Below are 17,887 nucleotides of genomic sequence, written 5' to 3'. Positions count from 1 at the left end.
TTTTTCAGCAAAAAATTCAAATGGCTGACATGCCAAAAATTGAAAAGAAATATGGAGTTTAATGGCCTGAACAATCTTTTTTTTCTTTTCTTTTTCGGCTGAGAGACTTGAATTATATGTTTAGATTTCTTGAATAACATTTAAGACTTTTTTTTCTCAAGCACTGAAAGTCCCATGTTTATTTTTTAGAGTAGTAGTAAAGTGCAACAGGAAACAAAAGCGCGCCCTCAGTAGTCCGCTCAAGGAAAGGGCAGTAAAGAAGTGATTTGATTGGTCAATCGGATTCGGTCAGTCAATGTGCGCTGGAAATTCGAACGATCAACACGCACACCAAAATTGTAAACTGGACCACAACTTTTTAAGAAGAGAAGCCGTTTTAAAAGCAAGATTTACAACCGTTTTGAGAAATTGACTGCAATAACTTATCATGAAACCAACGTGAGTATTGAGATATTTGAAACATGCCTGAAATAATCAGACTTTTATTCAGTGAAACCACGGTTAAACTTCAAATAATATTAAAAATTATTGGTCGGGGTCGTCGTGTTGAAGAAACGTCTGACGTCAATGGACGTCGTCTCATAAATTTCCTTCCTTCCTCTTCCTGTATAACGTATGCATGCAACTTAAACTACACTGCAGTCCATTGTCCACAGAAAAATACCCCGTAAATATAATAAATGACTAGTTAGTATAACATAAATCTAGATTTTTGTTTTGGGGAAGTCGGTGAGTTGATGTCGACTGTCGAGGTTTTGGAGTATTCTTTTTGAAAACAGAACTTAATTTTAGAATTAGATGCATGCGTGTTCTCCATCCATGTTGTTGATTGTTGATTGTCATGTTGTTCAAATGTGTGTGAACTGAAAAAGTGGTCAACTCAACATGAACAATTGTCAGGAAAACTGGAAAAGTTTTCGTATAGCCACCACTTTTTCATTCAAAATGAAAGAATATAGTATCTATCTAAGGGACCATGGATAAACTATGTCACGGGAACAAAAGAAAATCTACGGAGTGGAACGCGTTCTTCTCAACCACCCGGTCTTGAGGAAGACCCACTGTATAACAAAGGAACAATGGTGAGGCCGAAAACCACTGTGTAGTTATAATCGGCTTATCTGGGTAGATATAATTATAAACCCAAGTTGTTTCCACTGCAATTTACGTAAACTGTCGTTTCAATAAATAAACAACAACCAAAGATCCATGTAAATTATAATAACTGTGTCTCCGGTCTAGTTTATATTTTGACTAGTTTTTTTTTAAGTTACAAAAAGATTAATCCTAGCCCTTTTCACGCAATAAGTCAAAACACAACCGCATATTAAAAAATAAAAAATATTGCGTTTTTGCACGACCGCCATGCAAAATAATCCCCCAAAATACAACAGAATAAAACAAAATCGATAGGAAAAACATCTTACATTAAACAGTAAAGCTCTACCTTTTTTTGTACATCCAAGGTATCCAAAATGTTTCATGTTTGAACAATGAAGCCAACACGTTAATATGTAGTTTTTCTTAAACACGCTAAATATTCCCAAGGAACTGCTGAAAATTCACCACGTTGTTGACATGCCCAAGGTACCAGCAACGGCGCCAATGTTGTACGCTGGTTAGTATTGCAATTTTCGGACACCAGATTCTCCCGAAAGTCTTAATCTCAAAGCGGTTGTAACTAATTTTGTAAACTGTTGCGCAAATTTTCCAACGGAGGGCGGCTCTCCCGATATATTACATTGTTTAGGAAAGCCCTCTAGCGTTCAATGTTTCTTGCATTATAGTTCGTTGCACGCAAAGTAACAAGACTACTAGGCCTGAATATTGAAAACACTGTGTGTGAGTGTATCGCTGGGTATAGTGTGTTTGTGTACTACGATGTAATTTTGCGTTGTGTTTTGTGTGATTGCGAGCCGGTCAGCATGATTTCGCGGTACCTTTATGAACAAATCGTGTAAGTGTAAGCATCTCTGTAAACACAGGTCCTAATGTAATAATTAGATGTAGATACAAAATAAGTTGGCGATGATTTCAAATTTAAGAATAATAGTCACCACTTCAACTTGTTATGGCAGTACCATATTATTGTATTGGCTTTGGCAAACTCGAGGGTTGGCTGTACCCGGACATCTCCAACCCATTGTCTGGTGTATACCTGAGGGGTCCTACTACTTGCCGTCAACTCGCCGTCAACTCACTTGCGCCGTCAACTCGCCGTCAACTCCTCCAATATACATTTAAAATCCACAAAAGAAACATAAAACTGTAAAGTATCAGCTCAAAGAGAATTCGCGAAAGTTTTAGGTCATATTTCGGAATAAAAATTGAGTTTTTTTCTTGTGAAAAAATTATCTCGAAACAGCAAAACCGTCGGCCGCCATCTTGCTTTTTCACATTGATTAGTTTTGGCCCAAGATGTCAATGATTGGTACTTTTTTTTTATCAACACAAAGTCGTTTTTGTGAAAACCATGAGAAATATGTAGTTTAGCCCAGACTTAACACTTCCGTGTCCCATTTATAAATTTTTCATGTAAATTTAATGAGTTGACGGCACGAAAATGAGTTGACGGCGAGTTGACGGCAAGTCGGCGAGTTGACGGCAAGTAGTAGGACCGTACCTGAGCTAGACCGCAAACACTAATCCTTCAACCCTTCGTGGCTTACTTGCGAGCTGCCTTGTCCATGTAATCTGAACAACAAAAGGCACCAACAATAGAGTTCGATAATGAGGGACCTTAAAAATCAGTGAAGCGCTTAATCCATCTTGGGACGGGCGCGTGACAATTTTGGGACGGACTCGTTCTAGAACGAGTCTGACCGCGGGCGGCCGCGTTCTTAGTTTATCCATGGTCCCTAATTTAACCTCAATGAGATATTTATTGTTATATTTTTTTTTTTTTTTAAGAGTGAAAAAGTGGTGGCGCCATATATGGAAAGTTTCCGGATATTTTTCCGCATGGTGCCACCACTTTTTTCAATAATTTTTACAAAAAGATGTTTCAATCGCCGAATGAAAAAGTGGCGCCTTCCTACAGCAGAGATGCCAAAGTGAAGTCCAGAGGCCAGCTATGCGTGAGATTTTACAAAGCTCACCACCCCCCCCCCCCATGGATAATGGCGCCACCACTAAAGACTAACACTTAGTTTTACACTCATTTTTACAAAAAGGGATATCTCAATCATTGAAGTAAATTAGTTACTATTTTACTTATTCTAGAAACTATATATAAGGCTCCCTTGTGAGCCTTATAGGGGTCTCATATTTAGGGCCTTTTTAACGCTATATGTTTTTCAAATCAGCGTTGATGGGTGAAAGTTTTGCGACCGTAGCCAGCCAGAACTGAAGTTTCATGTGTACTGTACACCTAAAGCATTCCCCATCCTACTCAATATACATTCATTATTTTACTAGTATATTTCATTTCGATCGAATGAAAAAGTGGTGGCGCCAAACCATACGGAAACATTTCCACTTTTCCCATTGTCACGTGGATTGTGTTGTGGTGCCGGTGGTCAATGATAGTGGAATTTATTTATTTGGGCCGTTTTCTCACTATTTATTATTCAGTTCAGTTACTTTGCTTACCAATTAAAACTTAAAAGTTTAAATTGTTTTGGGGTTTTTGGGGTTATCCTTTTCAAATGTTTTGTTTGTGAATGTGAAGTGAGGCATGAATGTGAAGTGAGGCATGAGTGTTCATACATCAGTCAGAATGACAGTGTTTTTTGTGATTGGTGGATTGTGTCGACTGTGGCTGTGTGATTGATTGAGTGGAGTTAAGATTTTTGTAATTTTACTTTTTTTTTGTTCCAACTTGTTTGGAATTTTTTACAATTCTGAATATTATACATAAAAAATAAAAGTTGTTGATCGTCCCCACCCGACCGTTCAAACCCCCCACCCCATTTTTGGGGGGGAAAAAATGGTTGAAAAAACAGGATACTAGGCGTGGCAGAAATGTTGTGCAGAAGTGTCAAGGACTGGTGCTGAGGTCATAGTCTGACATTGTGTTATTTTTTTTTCCCATGGCTGGATATCTCTTTACGCTTTTACTGCCCAGATTTTTCAGCTGATATTTTTTTCAAAATGTACAGGTTTGAAAAGATGTTTAAAGAAGGTTTTTGTTCATGTTGGCAAAGCAAGAACAATTCTTCAAATATTCACTTGGGCTACACTGTGCTTAGTTGTTTGAAAAAGTTTACAGAAAATGTCATCTAGGAGTTAAATTTGTTTGACGAAACTATTGAAAACATCAAAAACACACAAACCCTCTGTTTTGTAAGGGATTGTAATGATTTCTTTATTATTGATTTCATATTTGGCATAGGAAGATCAACAATTTTTTATTTTTATGTGGCCTAATAAAGTATCCAGGTCTATTTTTATGTGACATTTTACCCAGTGTCACTTTTCGCAATTAACTTTGCATTAAATTTACATGGCTGATTTTAATTGTCTGGTTGATGATCCATGTCAAGTTGAAGTGCCTGTTAAACAACGCTATTGCGCAAGCTCATGCTCTGCGTCTCTAGTCTTACCACATGGCACTCCCCCCACAAGCCAAAGTCAAATGTTAGTTTAAACTGTCAATAGATTTTTGTCAAATACTGTCTTGTAATTTCTCTCTGTCCTTGCCTAAATTAGTAATACATTCCATTCCTGTCCCTTTTGCACGGACACTTTTGTCTTGCATCCATCCACTGCGCATGCTCAGCCTCAGTGCTAGTGGGCACTATCAATGTTAATTATTACATGTGTTATTTTTAGCAGCGGACACTTTGTGGCGTGAAAGCACCACGTCAATCACTTTCACGGCATTTTTCACTACTTTTCATGAAGAAATCATTTGTTAGCAATACATGTAGGCTATGTTAAATGTAAATCATTTATATCCTCTATTTCTTTCCACCAGACGGGGTAAGACGCCGAAGAAAACACCAAGGAAACCACAGAACAAAGACCCAGTCGAGGTTTGTGTTGCCTACAGTTTAAGTTTTAAAATACTTAGCCCTAGCTTCACAATTACAACTCCAAACTGTCAAGTTAATAGTAATAGTGTGCAGAGCTCAAAGCTAGAAGAATCCTCAAATTCTCAGAACTTGTTGTTCAGTGGTTTGCTGGATCACAATGGGGTTTTTTTCAAGAACAGAATCAAAATGAGGAAAAGACTTTCAGACACACTTCAACTTTCATACATTCAAAGGCACTGCATGTTTAAGTACACACTTCCCAACAGATTTAGGTATTTCAGTAAACACTAATGCATGTAGTCAACAATTTAACATAATTTTCAAACATTTTTTTATTATTTTAAGTGAGGTACATGTATGGTATTTATTTGAAAGCTGAAAAACACAAGACAACCAGGGGTCGATTTCACAAAGAGTTACGACTAGTCCTAACTTCAGGACTAGCTAGGAGATATAAAAAATGAAAGCTAGTCCTAAGATAAGATGAGTAACTTGCCCTAACTCAAGATACTTAACTCTTTGTGAAATTCACCCTCTAGACTTGTTCAGTCATGAGTTTACTGGTCCAACACTAAAACTACTGTCCAGACTCCATAATCGAAGCTGTGGCCCAGTGTTAAAATCAAGGCCGAACTCATGACCAGGGTTTCTTAACTAGTCCCAATAGCCTGTTCCATGCTAACATGCGTAAAGCGCAGGGGGGAACCAGTGACACTACATGTTTATAGCAGAAATGCAGATGGAGTGTTGAATACCCTCCCTGGTACCGATCGGATGGTTGACTAGGCTTCCAAACAAGTCGTTCAAGTGAGTGCATGTATGTTGATGGTCATTGCATCACTCCAACTTGCTCTTGGTTGTAAATAACTTTGTTAATATTTGGTTAAAGACACTGGACACTATTGGTAAATGTCAAAGACCAGTCTTCTCACTTAGTGTATCTCAACACGCATAAAATAAAAACCTGTGAAAATTTGAGCTCAGTTGTCTTCAAAGATATTATAATGACAGAAAAAAACACCCTTGTCACATGAAGTTGTGTGCTTTCAGATGCTTAATTTCGAGACCTCAAAATCTAATTCTGAGGTCTCGAAATCAAATTTGTGGAAAATTACTTCTTTCTCAAACTACGCTACTTAACTTCAGAGGGAGCCGTTTCTTGCAATGTTTTATACTATCAACACTGCTCTCCATTACTCATTATCAAGTAAGTGTTTATGCTAACAATTAATTTGAGAAATTACCAATATTGTTCACTGCCTTTAATGCTTCAATCGTCAATCATGCACTTCGTAGGTATACTGCCGGCTCAGACCAGTGAGTGCAGGAGAAACAAATCTATGTGTGGATGTCATCAGCAGCAATACCATTAAGCTCACACCTCCAGAGGTAAAGTAACATTTAATAGGAATCTTCTCTAAAATTGACTCTCCGTCTTAGTCTGGCCAACCTCGTTCCTGGGGTGATCGATCACGCCGCGCTATTTTTGTTCCAGCATGCCTTGCTCGATCATAACCCCTGGAATTGGTTCATTAAAATGTGCTAGAATCTAGCACATTTAAATGAGCGTCTGTACTCAATCCTTTCTAGGTGCGCACACATGTCTTTCGTCTTAAAGAATGTTTTTGTTTTTAAAAAACGTGTTTGGTCATTAAAAAACGCGGGCATGATCAACATGCAAATATCTTTTAAAAACTATGTGCGCACGCACTTAACATCTAATGCTCAACAAATTTCATGAGCCAATCAGCGTTTTTTCTTAGTACATCCCTTCCAGGGGTTAGTGACGAGAGGTATTGATACGGCCCGCTGCCCATGGCGAGGTCACGCTCACTTCCTAGACACTGGTTCACATCGCTTTCATAAATGCATTCTCAAAGTCAGAAAATACCACAAACTGGTTACCGGAGTACACAAATTTTATTTGATTTTTTTATCTGTCTTTTTTTTTAAACAGAATTCCATTGCAGTGAAGAATGGAAACTACAAAGAAGTAAGTGTTTATAGATTTATATTCAGATCTAAATCCTACAAATAAAATTATTAATAATACTTAATTCTTCTGGCACTATACCAAAAGAAAATAGCACTCTTTATTTTCACCTACTCACTATATTATTCCTCGATGATGGTCGTTGCATGATTTGATTACAAGGGAAGATATGAAAATCAATGGCAATAAAAACTTACTTGGTCAGAAGTACATCAGCTTTCGATAGTGTACTTAAAAGAATTTTGAGAATCATTTTCACTTTGAAGTAATTGTGGTTATAGAAAAGATCTCATATCCAGATTATTTTTTTCTGCTTGGATAGCCACTCCGGATTTTCAGTGATATCTCAAAAATGCTACTTGTGTACCTCACCTTTTGCATGTTTTAGAATGAGATTTTCACCTATAAAGACTTTAAAACTGACAGTTCCAAAAAAACAAAGGTATAAGACCTTGTGAACTTTGCTTACAATAAGTGGGACCTTTTGCATTTCTGGGTACATTGTATTCTGGCAGGCAAGATACTGCACTGGTCCTATGGGAAAGTTGTGTCATAATTTCCAAATAAATCCTAGAGTTATGAAAGTAAAATCTGGACAAGTTTTGAGATGTGCCCCCTTTCATCATATCAAAAGTTGATAAGAATTAGACAATGCAATCTCCATAAAATTTAAGATTTTATGTTTTCTTCCTTTAGGCTGTGTACAAATTGTGCCTGCAGGAAGTCCAGGCTCTGTGGCTCTTTTGTAAACATGTAATGTCGCAGGACACACTCCCTTCAATATAAATATTTTCAACATAAACAACGGTGTTATTTATTTCTCAATGTACAGACACAGCATTCCTTCAAGTTTGTCTTCCCGGAGCAATTATCCCAGAAGGCATTGTTTGATCACGTTGCCTTGCCCCTAGTGGATGACCTCCTCCATGGAAAAAATGGTAAGTATGCGCCAGTGTTGTTGACTCAAGTCGGTGACCTGGACTCGAGTCTAAATCAAGTCACCAATTTTGCTGACTTGTCTTGTGACTTGTGACTATACTTTCAAAACAATTGACTTGAAATCAGTGATTTTACAACAATGCAATTATTTTTTTTTTTAAATAAATGTGGCAAAAATGAAATTGCCCCACCAGATGTTTTCAATTGCATGCTCTTGTATTCTTTTCAAGGTTGAGTGTTTAGCACTGCTCTAATTCATGGATTGAATCTATTAACTGGTCTTTTAATAGGTTTTTAAATTGGTCAAAGAGTCCATCGGCCGTGCACAAACCACTATCATGTTGGACGAATGAGACTGTAGTCGTGATAGCATTAGTCTTGTGTGTCACAGCAGTCTCCCTTGAATGTTGCAAGAGAGCCTTCTTGCTATCACAGAGACAGAAATTTATGGGTCAGTTTACAAGTCTGACCTAAACCTTAAAGTCTGAATTCATTCTGTATCCAATTGCCCAAGTAGCGCATCTGGGCTGATATGCTCATGTAACCATTGCTTGACAACTTGGTTTGGAGTGACCGAGGTGAAGAGAAACTGTAAGGATTTGGGCTGGAATCTAGCCAACCTGCCTAGAGTTAGTCATGGTTAAACCTTGCCCTTTGGTTTTCTGCCTTTCTCTGTTTTTGAACAGCTGAAGTTGTACTTCCTTAGTTTTGTAGCAAATCTCAAGGTTGCTGGAAGAGATCAAGCAACATACAATATGTGCTGATAACATGCAGTTTGAATGTGTGATCTTCTTTGAAGTGTCATGGAATTCGTGAGTAGCTTACTAAAGACTAAAAAATGGACTTTTGTCTGCTGGGTTTCAAGTTTTTTAATCTAATCAATCCCTGGTTGTTTTTCTTATCCTTCAACCAGCCCTGCTGTTCATGTACGGCATCACAGGGTCAGGGAAGACCTACACTATGCAAGGAACACCTGGTGATGGTGGGATACTTCCTAGGTGTCTGGATGTCCTATTCAACAGTCTAGGAGAGCTACAGGCCAGAAAATATGTAAGAAATTCTCAATACTTGACAAACAGTGGCAGCGGTGTTGTAGCCACTGTGGGCAGTGCTTCCTGTAGGTGGGCCTGCCCAGAACTAACAAATTTTTCCGAAACAAAATTCTTTCCAAGATGGTAAACAAAAAATGTCACCATGCTGCAACTCTGACTTCATCGGAATGTTAGCATGCCTTTTCGTGTGCTATACAACCGTATATGGAAATCGCACAGTTAGCACAAAATCTGCTGCTGAGCAGCTCTATTAAAATGGGCACTGAAGTCAGAGTTGCAGCATGGTGAACAAATTGTTCTTGAGGATTTCTCAGAAAGTAACTATGCATTAATTTGTTGTTCAAATTGTTCTTGAGGATTTCTCAGAAAGTTACTTTGCATTAATTTGTTGTTCAAGATTCATCACAGGGGGTTAAAGTAAGACTGCATAAGTTTGTGATCTACTGAAAAAAGGCAGACAGCTTCTCCATCTCAACCTTGATGTAATCTCTAACTGGGATCACTAATAATCACAGTGGTGCACCCGAAAGGGGGGGGGGGGTGGGGGACAAAAGAAATTTTTGGGGAAAATATGGCCCGCCCCCAAAAAATAATAAATCCTGGGTATGTCACTGCCGATAGTTTAAATTCTGATTCTGGTTAAAACACATCAGCCCTCAACAAGAAACAAATCGCAAACTATGAACACTTTAAGTAACTTTAGAAACAGAAGAGTGATGTTTGTTGGTGGATTTATTATGTAAAGTATATAAATAACTGTACAAAAATGGTAATAACATTGTAAATTTTGAAGAGCCCAGTTGTTTCTTGGTTGATTGTGATAGAGGAAAACATGTTCTATCAAGTGATTTTTATTTTGTTGATTTTTGGAATGATGCATTGTTTCACAAATTGGGTCAAAGGTCACGATAACATATTAAAGATCACGGTACTTGTACAAAAATAGTCATAAAGTTGTAAATTTTGAAGAGCCCAACTGTTTCTTAGTGGATTCTGATAGAGGAAGACATGCTCTATCAAGAAATTTTTATTTCATTGATTTTTGGAATGATACAATATTTCAAAAACTGGGTCAAAGGTCACGATAACATATTAAAGATAACAGTGACCTACATTTCAGAAAATTTATTTTTGACAACAGAACTGATTTGAGCATGCAATTCTCATCAGTTTGATACCAAATTTACATATATGTGATGAGAATTGACATGGTTATGACATATTTTTACCAAAAAGGTGGTATTTTACCCTAAAAAAGTAAGATTTTAGTGGTTTCTGCCCTGCCTTTTTTATTAAAATCGGAAGACATGAGGTAAAAAAGTGCGTTGGAATTACATGGCTAGCTGCCAAACCACAAAGGTTTCACCCGGCAGTATGCGCGCCAATCATGTTCTGGTTTTCGAGTGATGTCAGAGGTCACATCGTCTATTGAAAGTTTGTTTGCTGCTCCCCTTGGTTTTCAGTTTAACTGCATCTTCCCAAGAAGACAGTCAGAGCCACACTGACAAAAACATCAAGCAGTACAAACCGGCTCTTCTCAGAGCCACCACTACTCACAAAAGAGATTTGACATGGTGTCATCACAAACCTTACTCACTTTGCATTCTGTATGCTGTTTGTTAGGTGTTCAGGCCGGATAGATCTAATGGTATGGATGTACAGACAGAGGCAGATGCCATGATGGAACGACAGAGGCGGGAACTATTGGCTCCACCTCCCACACCGAAGAGCACTCCCAAAACACCAAGAAGGTATACCATGGAAAGTCATTAGAGGCACTTTACACCTTTGGTTATTGTCAAAGACCAGTATTCGCACATTGGTGTATACCAACATGTATGCATAAAATAAAAAACCTATGAAAATTTTGGATATATTGGTTGTCGAACTTGCGAGAGAATAATGAAAGAAAAAACACCCTTGTTGCACAAATGTGTGTGCTTTCTAAAAAATATTATCAGACTTCAGGCCTGAAGCCTTTTGATTTTTGAACAAGAATTTACCTCTTACTCAAAAACTACGATACATCAGAGGGAGCCGTTTCTCACAATGTTTTTTACTATCAACATCTCTCCATTGCTTGTTACCAAATCAGTATTTATGCTGACTAATAGTTTGAGTAATTAACCAATGGAGTCCAGTGCCTTTAAGTAGACTCGACAAGCATAATGCAAGCCTGTGATTTTTCTCAATTTTTTTTAATGGAATTTTTGATTATTTGTCTTTCAGATCTTATTTTCTTCTCTTATCAAACTTTCTTGTGGCTAAAAATCCCACATTCTTTGAAACAAACTCCAAGTTTCCCAAACATTGATGTAGAATGTCTATAAGCAAAAATAAAACATGCTGGTATGGCATACATAGTTTGTGGTATTTTGCCTCTAGGAAAAGTGCAAGAGGAAACAGTCGGTCACTTTTCAAGGTAGAGTTTTTTTTGTACCAACACATCTGTACTGTTGGTTGGACAAAGTATAAATATATAGCTGTGGCTTCTTATATGGCGCTCATATCAGTCACTAAGTGACGCACAAGGGGCTTTATTATTCAGTATTTCCCTGCAATGTATGTGGGACTACATTTGAATTATGAGACCTACTCCTTTTACATAGCACCATGTAATGGCTCACAAGGTCCTGTGGGGCAATATATGCTGCCAACATAGAGTTGTATATAAGAACTAGAGGGCGCACGGGTGATGCTTCGTGCACAAACGCGACGGGACCACAAGGAGACACGCGCGCGCCATTCTGTACGCGCGTTGAATATGAAACACGTTGGAGTTTGTGTTTATTAAACGCTACGCGATGCTGTTTTGTTCAACTTACAAAATGGCCGCACAAACACACGCTGCGGGATGCCAGTTTTGTCAACTTAGAAAATGGCCGCCTGCGTGCATGCCGGGGTGCGTATATAGGCCAGTGTGCCCACTAGTTCTTATATATAACTCTATGGCTGCCAATCAAACCAGCAACACCAGGGCGAACCTCTTCTCCTTTCTGATAGTGCACTGTGTTCTTTTACATGTGTCACACAAAATGACCAACTGCATCATGGTTTAGTGTCTTGCTTTAAAAGGACACACAGGTGTCACGACTGGGACTCTAACCCACACTCTACTGATTAGAAACACCAGAGCTCGAGTCCAGTGCTCTTAACCGCTAGGCCTCGACATGCCAGAGAAAATTGAGAGAAAACGGTCTTCATAGCCTGGCCGTTATGTAAGGCCAATTATGTTAAATTTCACTGTAAATTGAAATGTAGTGGTTTGAACCAACAGGAGACCACCGCAGGAAGATCCAGCCAACTTCATCCGCGTCCCAGACACCAATCGAATCGGCACGGTGGATGAGGATAACAACTATGCCGTCTTTGTCTCCTACATCGAGATATACAACAACTACATCTACGATCTGCTTGAGGAACAACCTGGAGACTTCCACAATCAGAAGTAAGTAGGGGCCATTAAGGGTCTTGTGATCTTTTGACTTTGGTCAGGCTGGGAAACTAACCCTTTTTTTTGTTTGGGGTTTATTGGTAACGATCATTTTCAACTCATCTATTCAAAACCACGACCCAATTTCAGAAAGTTGTTTACTGGTATTAAAGCAAACTGCTATTTTTATAGCGGAAAGTGTTGCATAAGGAAAAAAGTATCTCCAAATTATCTCTAAAGCCTGGTTCATACTTCCATTCCTGTGAATGCGAAAGCAATATAAATATTGACGTCACAGATTCAACTCCTGCTACAACAGTCCTGTGACGTCAACATTCATTTCGCATTCACAGGAAGTATGAACCGGGCTTCAAAAGTAATTTTTAAAAATCTTTTTTTTTTACCTCTTTGTTTCTAATGAACTACACATTGCATTACATATTAATTAACTTTGCACCCCCAATAAATCGTTATGATTTGTTTTTGCTTTCCCATGTTTCGGGATGGTTTCAAATTATGCACCAAAAGAGTTTTTAACGAAATGACAATTTGCATATTTCTTATGCCTCATGAAAACTGAGTGCATCGATCCACAAAACATAACCTGGGCCAAATTTCATTGAGCTGCTTAAACAGAATGTCAGCTGGATACCAGTCACAAATATTGTACATGTGAAACAATATTTTAGCTTGTAACCTGATTTTGGTAAGCATAATTTTGTTGTGCTTAGCTATTTTTGTGTGCTGAAGCAGCTCCATGAAATTGGGCCCAGACCTTTGGAGTTCCTCTTTAAGAAAACGTTTATTTTACCTTTTGTTCATTTGTGTAGTGATCATTAACTCCAACTCATCATGCCCTCTTTTTATTTTCCTATTTTTGTTCTGTTCCTCACAGGCCATGGCAGACCCCAGGGTCACGGGATGATCTCCATGCCATGTATGTCATGTATAAAACAAACACAATTCCCTCTTCATAAACACAGTTGTCATCCTTTACTAAACCAATAAGGCACTGGACACTATTGGTAATTACTAAAAAAATGTTATTTACTTGGAATAGACCGTATTGAATATGACGTCACGCGGCTCAAATATCTGACCTACAAGATGACGCTTGCGTATGTGCATGCATGTTCCGTAGAAATCAAACCAGGAATGTTGCGTGCTGCATGCTTCGATAATGTACGCGTTTGTACACACATACGGTTTGCCCTACATGATGGCGACTTTTCATAGCAAAAAGAGTTTATTCCATACGGTCTATAGAGCAATGGAGAGCTGCTGGGAAATGGCTTCCTCTGAAGTAAAATTGTTTTTGAGAAAGAGATAATTTATCACTCAAATATAAAAGACTTCAGGCTTGCAACAATGGTGACTGGGTTTTTTTTGGGCGTTTTTTATTTTTTTTTATTTTCATTTTCATTATTCTCTTGCAACTTAGATGACCAGTCGTCACAAAATTGTCACAGTTTGGTTATTTTCTGCATATGTTGTGATACACCAAGTGAGAATATTGGTCTTTGACAATTACCAATAATGTCCAGTGCCTTTAAAACTAACACCAAAAGAGCCAGGTTTGTTTCATTTTGTTCTGCTTTGCATAGTCTTACTCTGTGTGTTCAGTTCTCAGTTACTAATGTGCATGTTTTCTGAATTGTGTTCCTAAATGCTTCATGAGCTTCCAACAGATTGTTGTGCCTTGCCTTTTTTTTTTTTTTTTTTTTAATACCTACAGCGTGATTTTTAAAAAAAAAAATGCCAACATTTCTTGTGACAGCATTTTGTTTGCCTTTCTTTTTTGTGATTGCAACTTTTATTTTTTGCCTGATGATATTGTTCCCCATTGTTTGGGTAAAAATGTGTGTTGATTTTTGCAATTACGCAATACTAGCAGAAAGTTTCTAGTGGTAGAGCGTGATCAAGTAAGTTACTTTGCAAATATACATAGATTGTTATGGTAATGCACATACAGTAGGTTCCTAATTTCCTAAGGAAGGCGTGATACTTCAAGGAGGCATCAACAGTGATTGCCTGCATGCCCCCTGGCCATTGCCTTGCAGCCCTTGAAACTGTTCCAGTAGAAATTTACAATTTCCTAAAAGGCTGGCCTTTTTGGGTCTGTGAACAGTTAAGGGACAGTGTTATGACCAAAGTGGCCAGAGCCCTTGGCCTCTGTATAAATGCACGGCTTTACACAATACTTTAGCGAGATACGCTCCAACGCCTAAAAACAGATATGCAGAGGTATATAAACGAACAGACCCATGAAATATTTAAACTGCGCGTGCGCATTAGCTCTACTGGTTGGCAAAATGGGGGGAGGATCGCACTTGTGTGAAATGCAAATGTTAGGGCAAAAGTGAGAGCATTATTTACATACGTACATGTATCATCATGGTTACATTTGCCTAGTGATTTGGCACAATATGCAGTAAACCATGCCAGATACATAGCAATCCCCTTCCTCCTACTAATAAGTGAACTTGGTTCTTTTAGGCACATTAGACAACAAACAGGACCTGCATGTACGATTAATGTCCCACGAAAGGACGAAACATTATGATTAAAAGTGTCCTGCTCATGGAACAGTCCCATGACGCAAGTGAACACAAACTCTGGAAGCACTAGAGCCCATAATTTCATGGCTCTGCTTACCGAATTTCTGCGCTAGCCTTGTTACCATACACTGCCTAGTAACGTGGAGTACGCATGCGCAGAAGCCAAAATTCACCGCTAACCCGTGAAATTCGCTTGCCATAAGAACCGAATTCCCTGCTTTCGTAAGCGCCGATTCTGTGCTTACGGTAAGCAGAGCCCTAAACTTGAGTCCTGTATACTAGACTGCTTGGCCACAAATGCTTAGTTTTCTCCAGAAGCAAGTTCTGCACAATTAACTTGGCAAAGAGAAATATTGCGCACACAAATGCTTTCACATGATACTTTTTATTGGAGACTTTTGAATGCTAGTTGGCAGCAGACTTACAAGGTAAATTTCCATTGTTAATGATGATCTGAGCATGCGCCACATAAAACAAAGAGAAATGGATTGACCTGCTGAGTCTGCTGCCACCTAGCATCCCAAAAGTACCCATTGAATGCTCTCAATTTGTCTGATGTTCCTGGACTTTTAATTTTTGTTTGTTTTATGTAAATTACAGACCACTGCAATCCAAGACACTACGTGAAGACTTGAACCACAACATGTATGTGGCTAACTGCACGGAGGTGGAAGCTAAGAACACAGAGGATGCATACGCTGTCTTTATTAAAGGTACATTTCACTGCCATCCTAAAACCTGAACTACAGACCCCTTGCATATGAAGATCAAGGCAGTGGACACTATTGGTTATTAAAATGTGCCCATAACCTCAGTGTATATGGCAGCGTTTCGCAGGCTTCTGCACTTTGCGCCCTCAGTTCAGTTTTTTTTTCATTAGCCTATCATCACACCCTAGCAATAAGTAAGTTGTGGTCCTTGTTTTACAGGACAAAGGAGACGAAAGGTTGCTCACACCCAACTGAACACTGAGTCTAGCCGCAGCCACAGCGTCTTCAACATCAGACTGGTCCAGGCTCCACTCGATCCAGTAGGAGAAGAAGTTCTGCAGGTAATTATATCTGTGCCACGCTCACCATTTTGGTTGGCAATGGGCTTACATGTAAATGCTGCGTCGCAGAAAATGCGCACTTCACTGAATGCCGCACATTGACATTGCCCATCAGTATGGCGCATCTAAGATTATTCTGATGATGACGTCAGGTGAAATGGGTCAATACCAGTTCAGGTGTGGATTTCACAAAGAGATTTATCCTAATTTAGGACTAGCCTTAAGTTTTTAATATTTCCTATGAATTTAGGACTAGCCCTAAGGTAGGACTAGTCCTAACTCTACTGGTACGGAGATTTTGAGTGTAGAGTGTCTTCATCTGACTCAGTTTTTCCCCTTGATTTTATATTAGGATAAGAACCAGGTCTGCATCAGCCAGCTTGCCCTGGTGGATCTAGCCGGCAGTGAGCGCACAGGAAGAACTCAGAACTCTGGAGATAGACTCAGGGAGGCTGGCAACATCAACGCCTCCCTAATGACGCTCCGAACCTGCATTGAAGTCCTGAGGGAAAATCAGGTCAACTCCAGCAGTAAGGTATGGCTGAAGACATCAGGGTTTTTTTTGGGGGGGGGGGTAATGTTGATTTGGGGTCGGACAAAGAAAGATTCGCTAGATCGTGATTTGAACCTGAAACCTCCGAATTAACATGCCGTCGCTCTACCAACTAAGCTATCTACATGATCTAGCCTTATGTTTGTGCTGTCTCCCTACTTTGTCAAAATCTTTGTTCCTGTATTGAAGTCCTGAGGGAAAACCAGGTTAACTCCAGCAGTAAGGTATGGCTAAAGACGTGAAATGTATTTGGTATTTGACAAAGAAGCATCGACTAGAGCTGGACTTGAACCGGCAGCCTCTTGTTTAACGTGCCAGCACTATATACCAACTTAGCTATCTAGCCTCATGGAAACCATTCATGAAACCATTTATATTAAATATCAAGTAATAAAGCACAAGGGAAACTGAATGGGCAAGTTTTAAATTTGTTTGGGTTTGAACAAAGAAAGTTTGGCTAGAGCAGCATTTGAACCAAAGACCTGGATTAAATGACCGGCAATCTACCGACTTATACTAAACTTTGACGACATGTTTTTGTCTTTCTGCTTGTTTTAGATTGTGCCATATCGAGACTCTAAAGTGACCCATCTGTTCAAGAATTATTTTGACGGCGAGGGGAAAGTACGGATGGTGGTGTGTGTCAATCCCCAGGCAGCAGACTACGATGAAACAACGGTAAGATTGTAGCTTGATGGCCAAACCACGCTTCAATTCAACATAAATAAACTGTTTTTTAGGATTTGTTTGCTCAGAAATTTTAAGTTAGCATGAGGGATAAAGAATATGATTTTGTTTTTACTTTTACATCGAAGTGTATAAAGCACTGTTCTCAGTGGTTTACCTGCAGATTTTTTTTCACAGAACTCGGGAAAAGTACTATAATTGTTTGCGTCAAATGCAGTCCTGTAGAATTTTCATTAACAGCTTTCTCATGGCCAAGCGGATAAGAGCACCAGACTCAAGCTCTGGTGTTTCTGATCAGTAGAACGTGAAGTGAAACTTGTGTCCTTAAGCAAGACACTTAACCATTATTGCTGCATCCTTTGGATGGGACATCGAGCCAATAGTCCTGTGAGTTGTGTAATGCACAGACAAGAACCCAAGGCATTTATTGAAAAAGAGAAGGGGTTTGCCCCGGTGTTTGTGTGATCGTCTGTATATTGCACCACAGCACATTGTAAACCATTACATGGTGCTACACAGGAATATGTCTCATTTTCTCAAAATTTAGCTCCACATACATGTCCATTGCAGTCAAAAATACTGAGCACTTTAAGAGTTCCTGCCTGTAAGAATGTACCAAGTGGTGATTCATGGGTTCGCAGATCT

General features: G+C 39.0%; 1 protein-coding gene across 2 annotated transcripts in view; it reads left to right on the top strand.

The window, feature by feature from the left end:
• The first annotated feature begins 261 nt into the window (after nt 1–261).
• LOC117288181 (kinesin-like protein KIF23) overlaps nt 262–17,887 on the top strand; it is a 32,164-nt gene continuing 14,538 nt past the window's right edge. The window contains exons 1-13 of one of the 2 annotated variants that reach the window (XM_033768918.1): nt 262–438; nt 4,919–4,976; nt 6,273–6,365; nt 6,934–6,969; nt 7,802–7,907; nt 8,822–8,958; nt 10,584–10,711; nt 12,238–12,408; nt 13,289–13,330; nt 15,552–15,664; nt 15,881–16,002; nt 16,355–16,537; nt 17,114–17,233. In XM_033768918.1, coding sequence (XP_033624809.1) covers nt 428–438; nt 4,919–4,976; nt 6,273–6,365; nt 6,934–6,969; nt 7,802–7,907; nt 8,822–8,958; nt 10,584–10,711; nt 12,238–12,408; nt 13,289–13,330; nt 15,552–15,664; nt 15,881–16,002; nt 16,355–16,537; nt 17,114–17,233 — 1,320 coding nt within the window. In that variant the 5' untranslated portion in view covers nt 262–427. The remainder of the gene's footprint in view (nt 439–4,918; nt 4,977–6,272; nt 6,366–6,933; nt 6,970–7,801; nt 7,908–8,821; nt 8,959–10,583; nt 10,712–12,237; nt 12,409–13,288; nt 13,331–15,551; nt 15,665–15,880; nt 16,003–16,354; nt 16,538–17,113; nt 17,234–17,887) is intronic. The other variant, XM_033768919.1, reaches the window with a different exon arrangement.

Source organism: Asterias rubens, chromosome 3, assembly GCF_902459465.1.
Source record: "Asterias rubens chromosome 3, eAstRub1.3, whole genome shotgun sequence".
NCBI classification, from domain to species: domain Eukaryota; kingdom Metazoa; phylum Echinodermata; class Asteroidea; order Forcipulatida; family Asteriidae; genus Asterias; species Asterias rubens.
The sequence above is the reverse complement of the archived record's forward strand: the minus strand, read 5'-3'. Positions and strand labels throughout refer to the sequence as shown.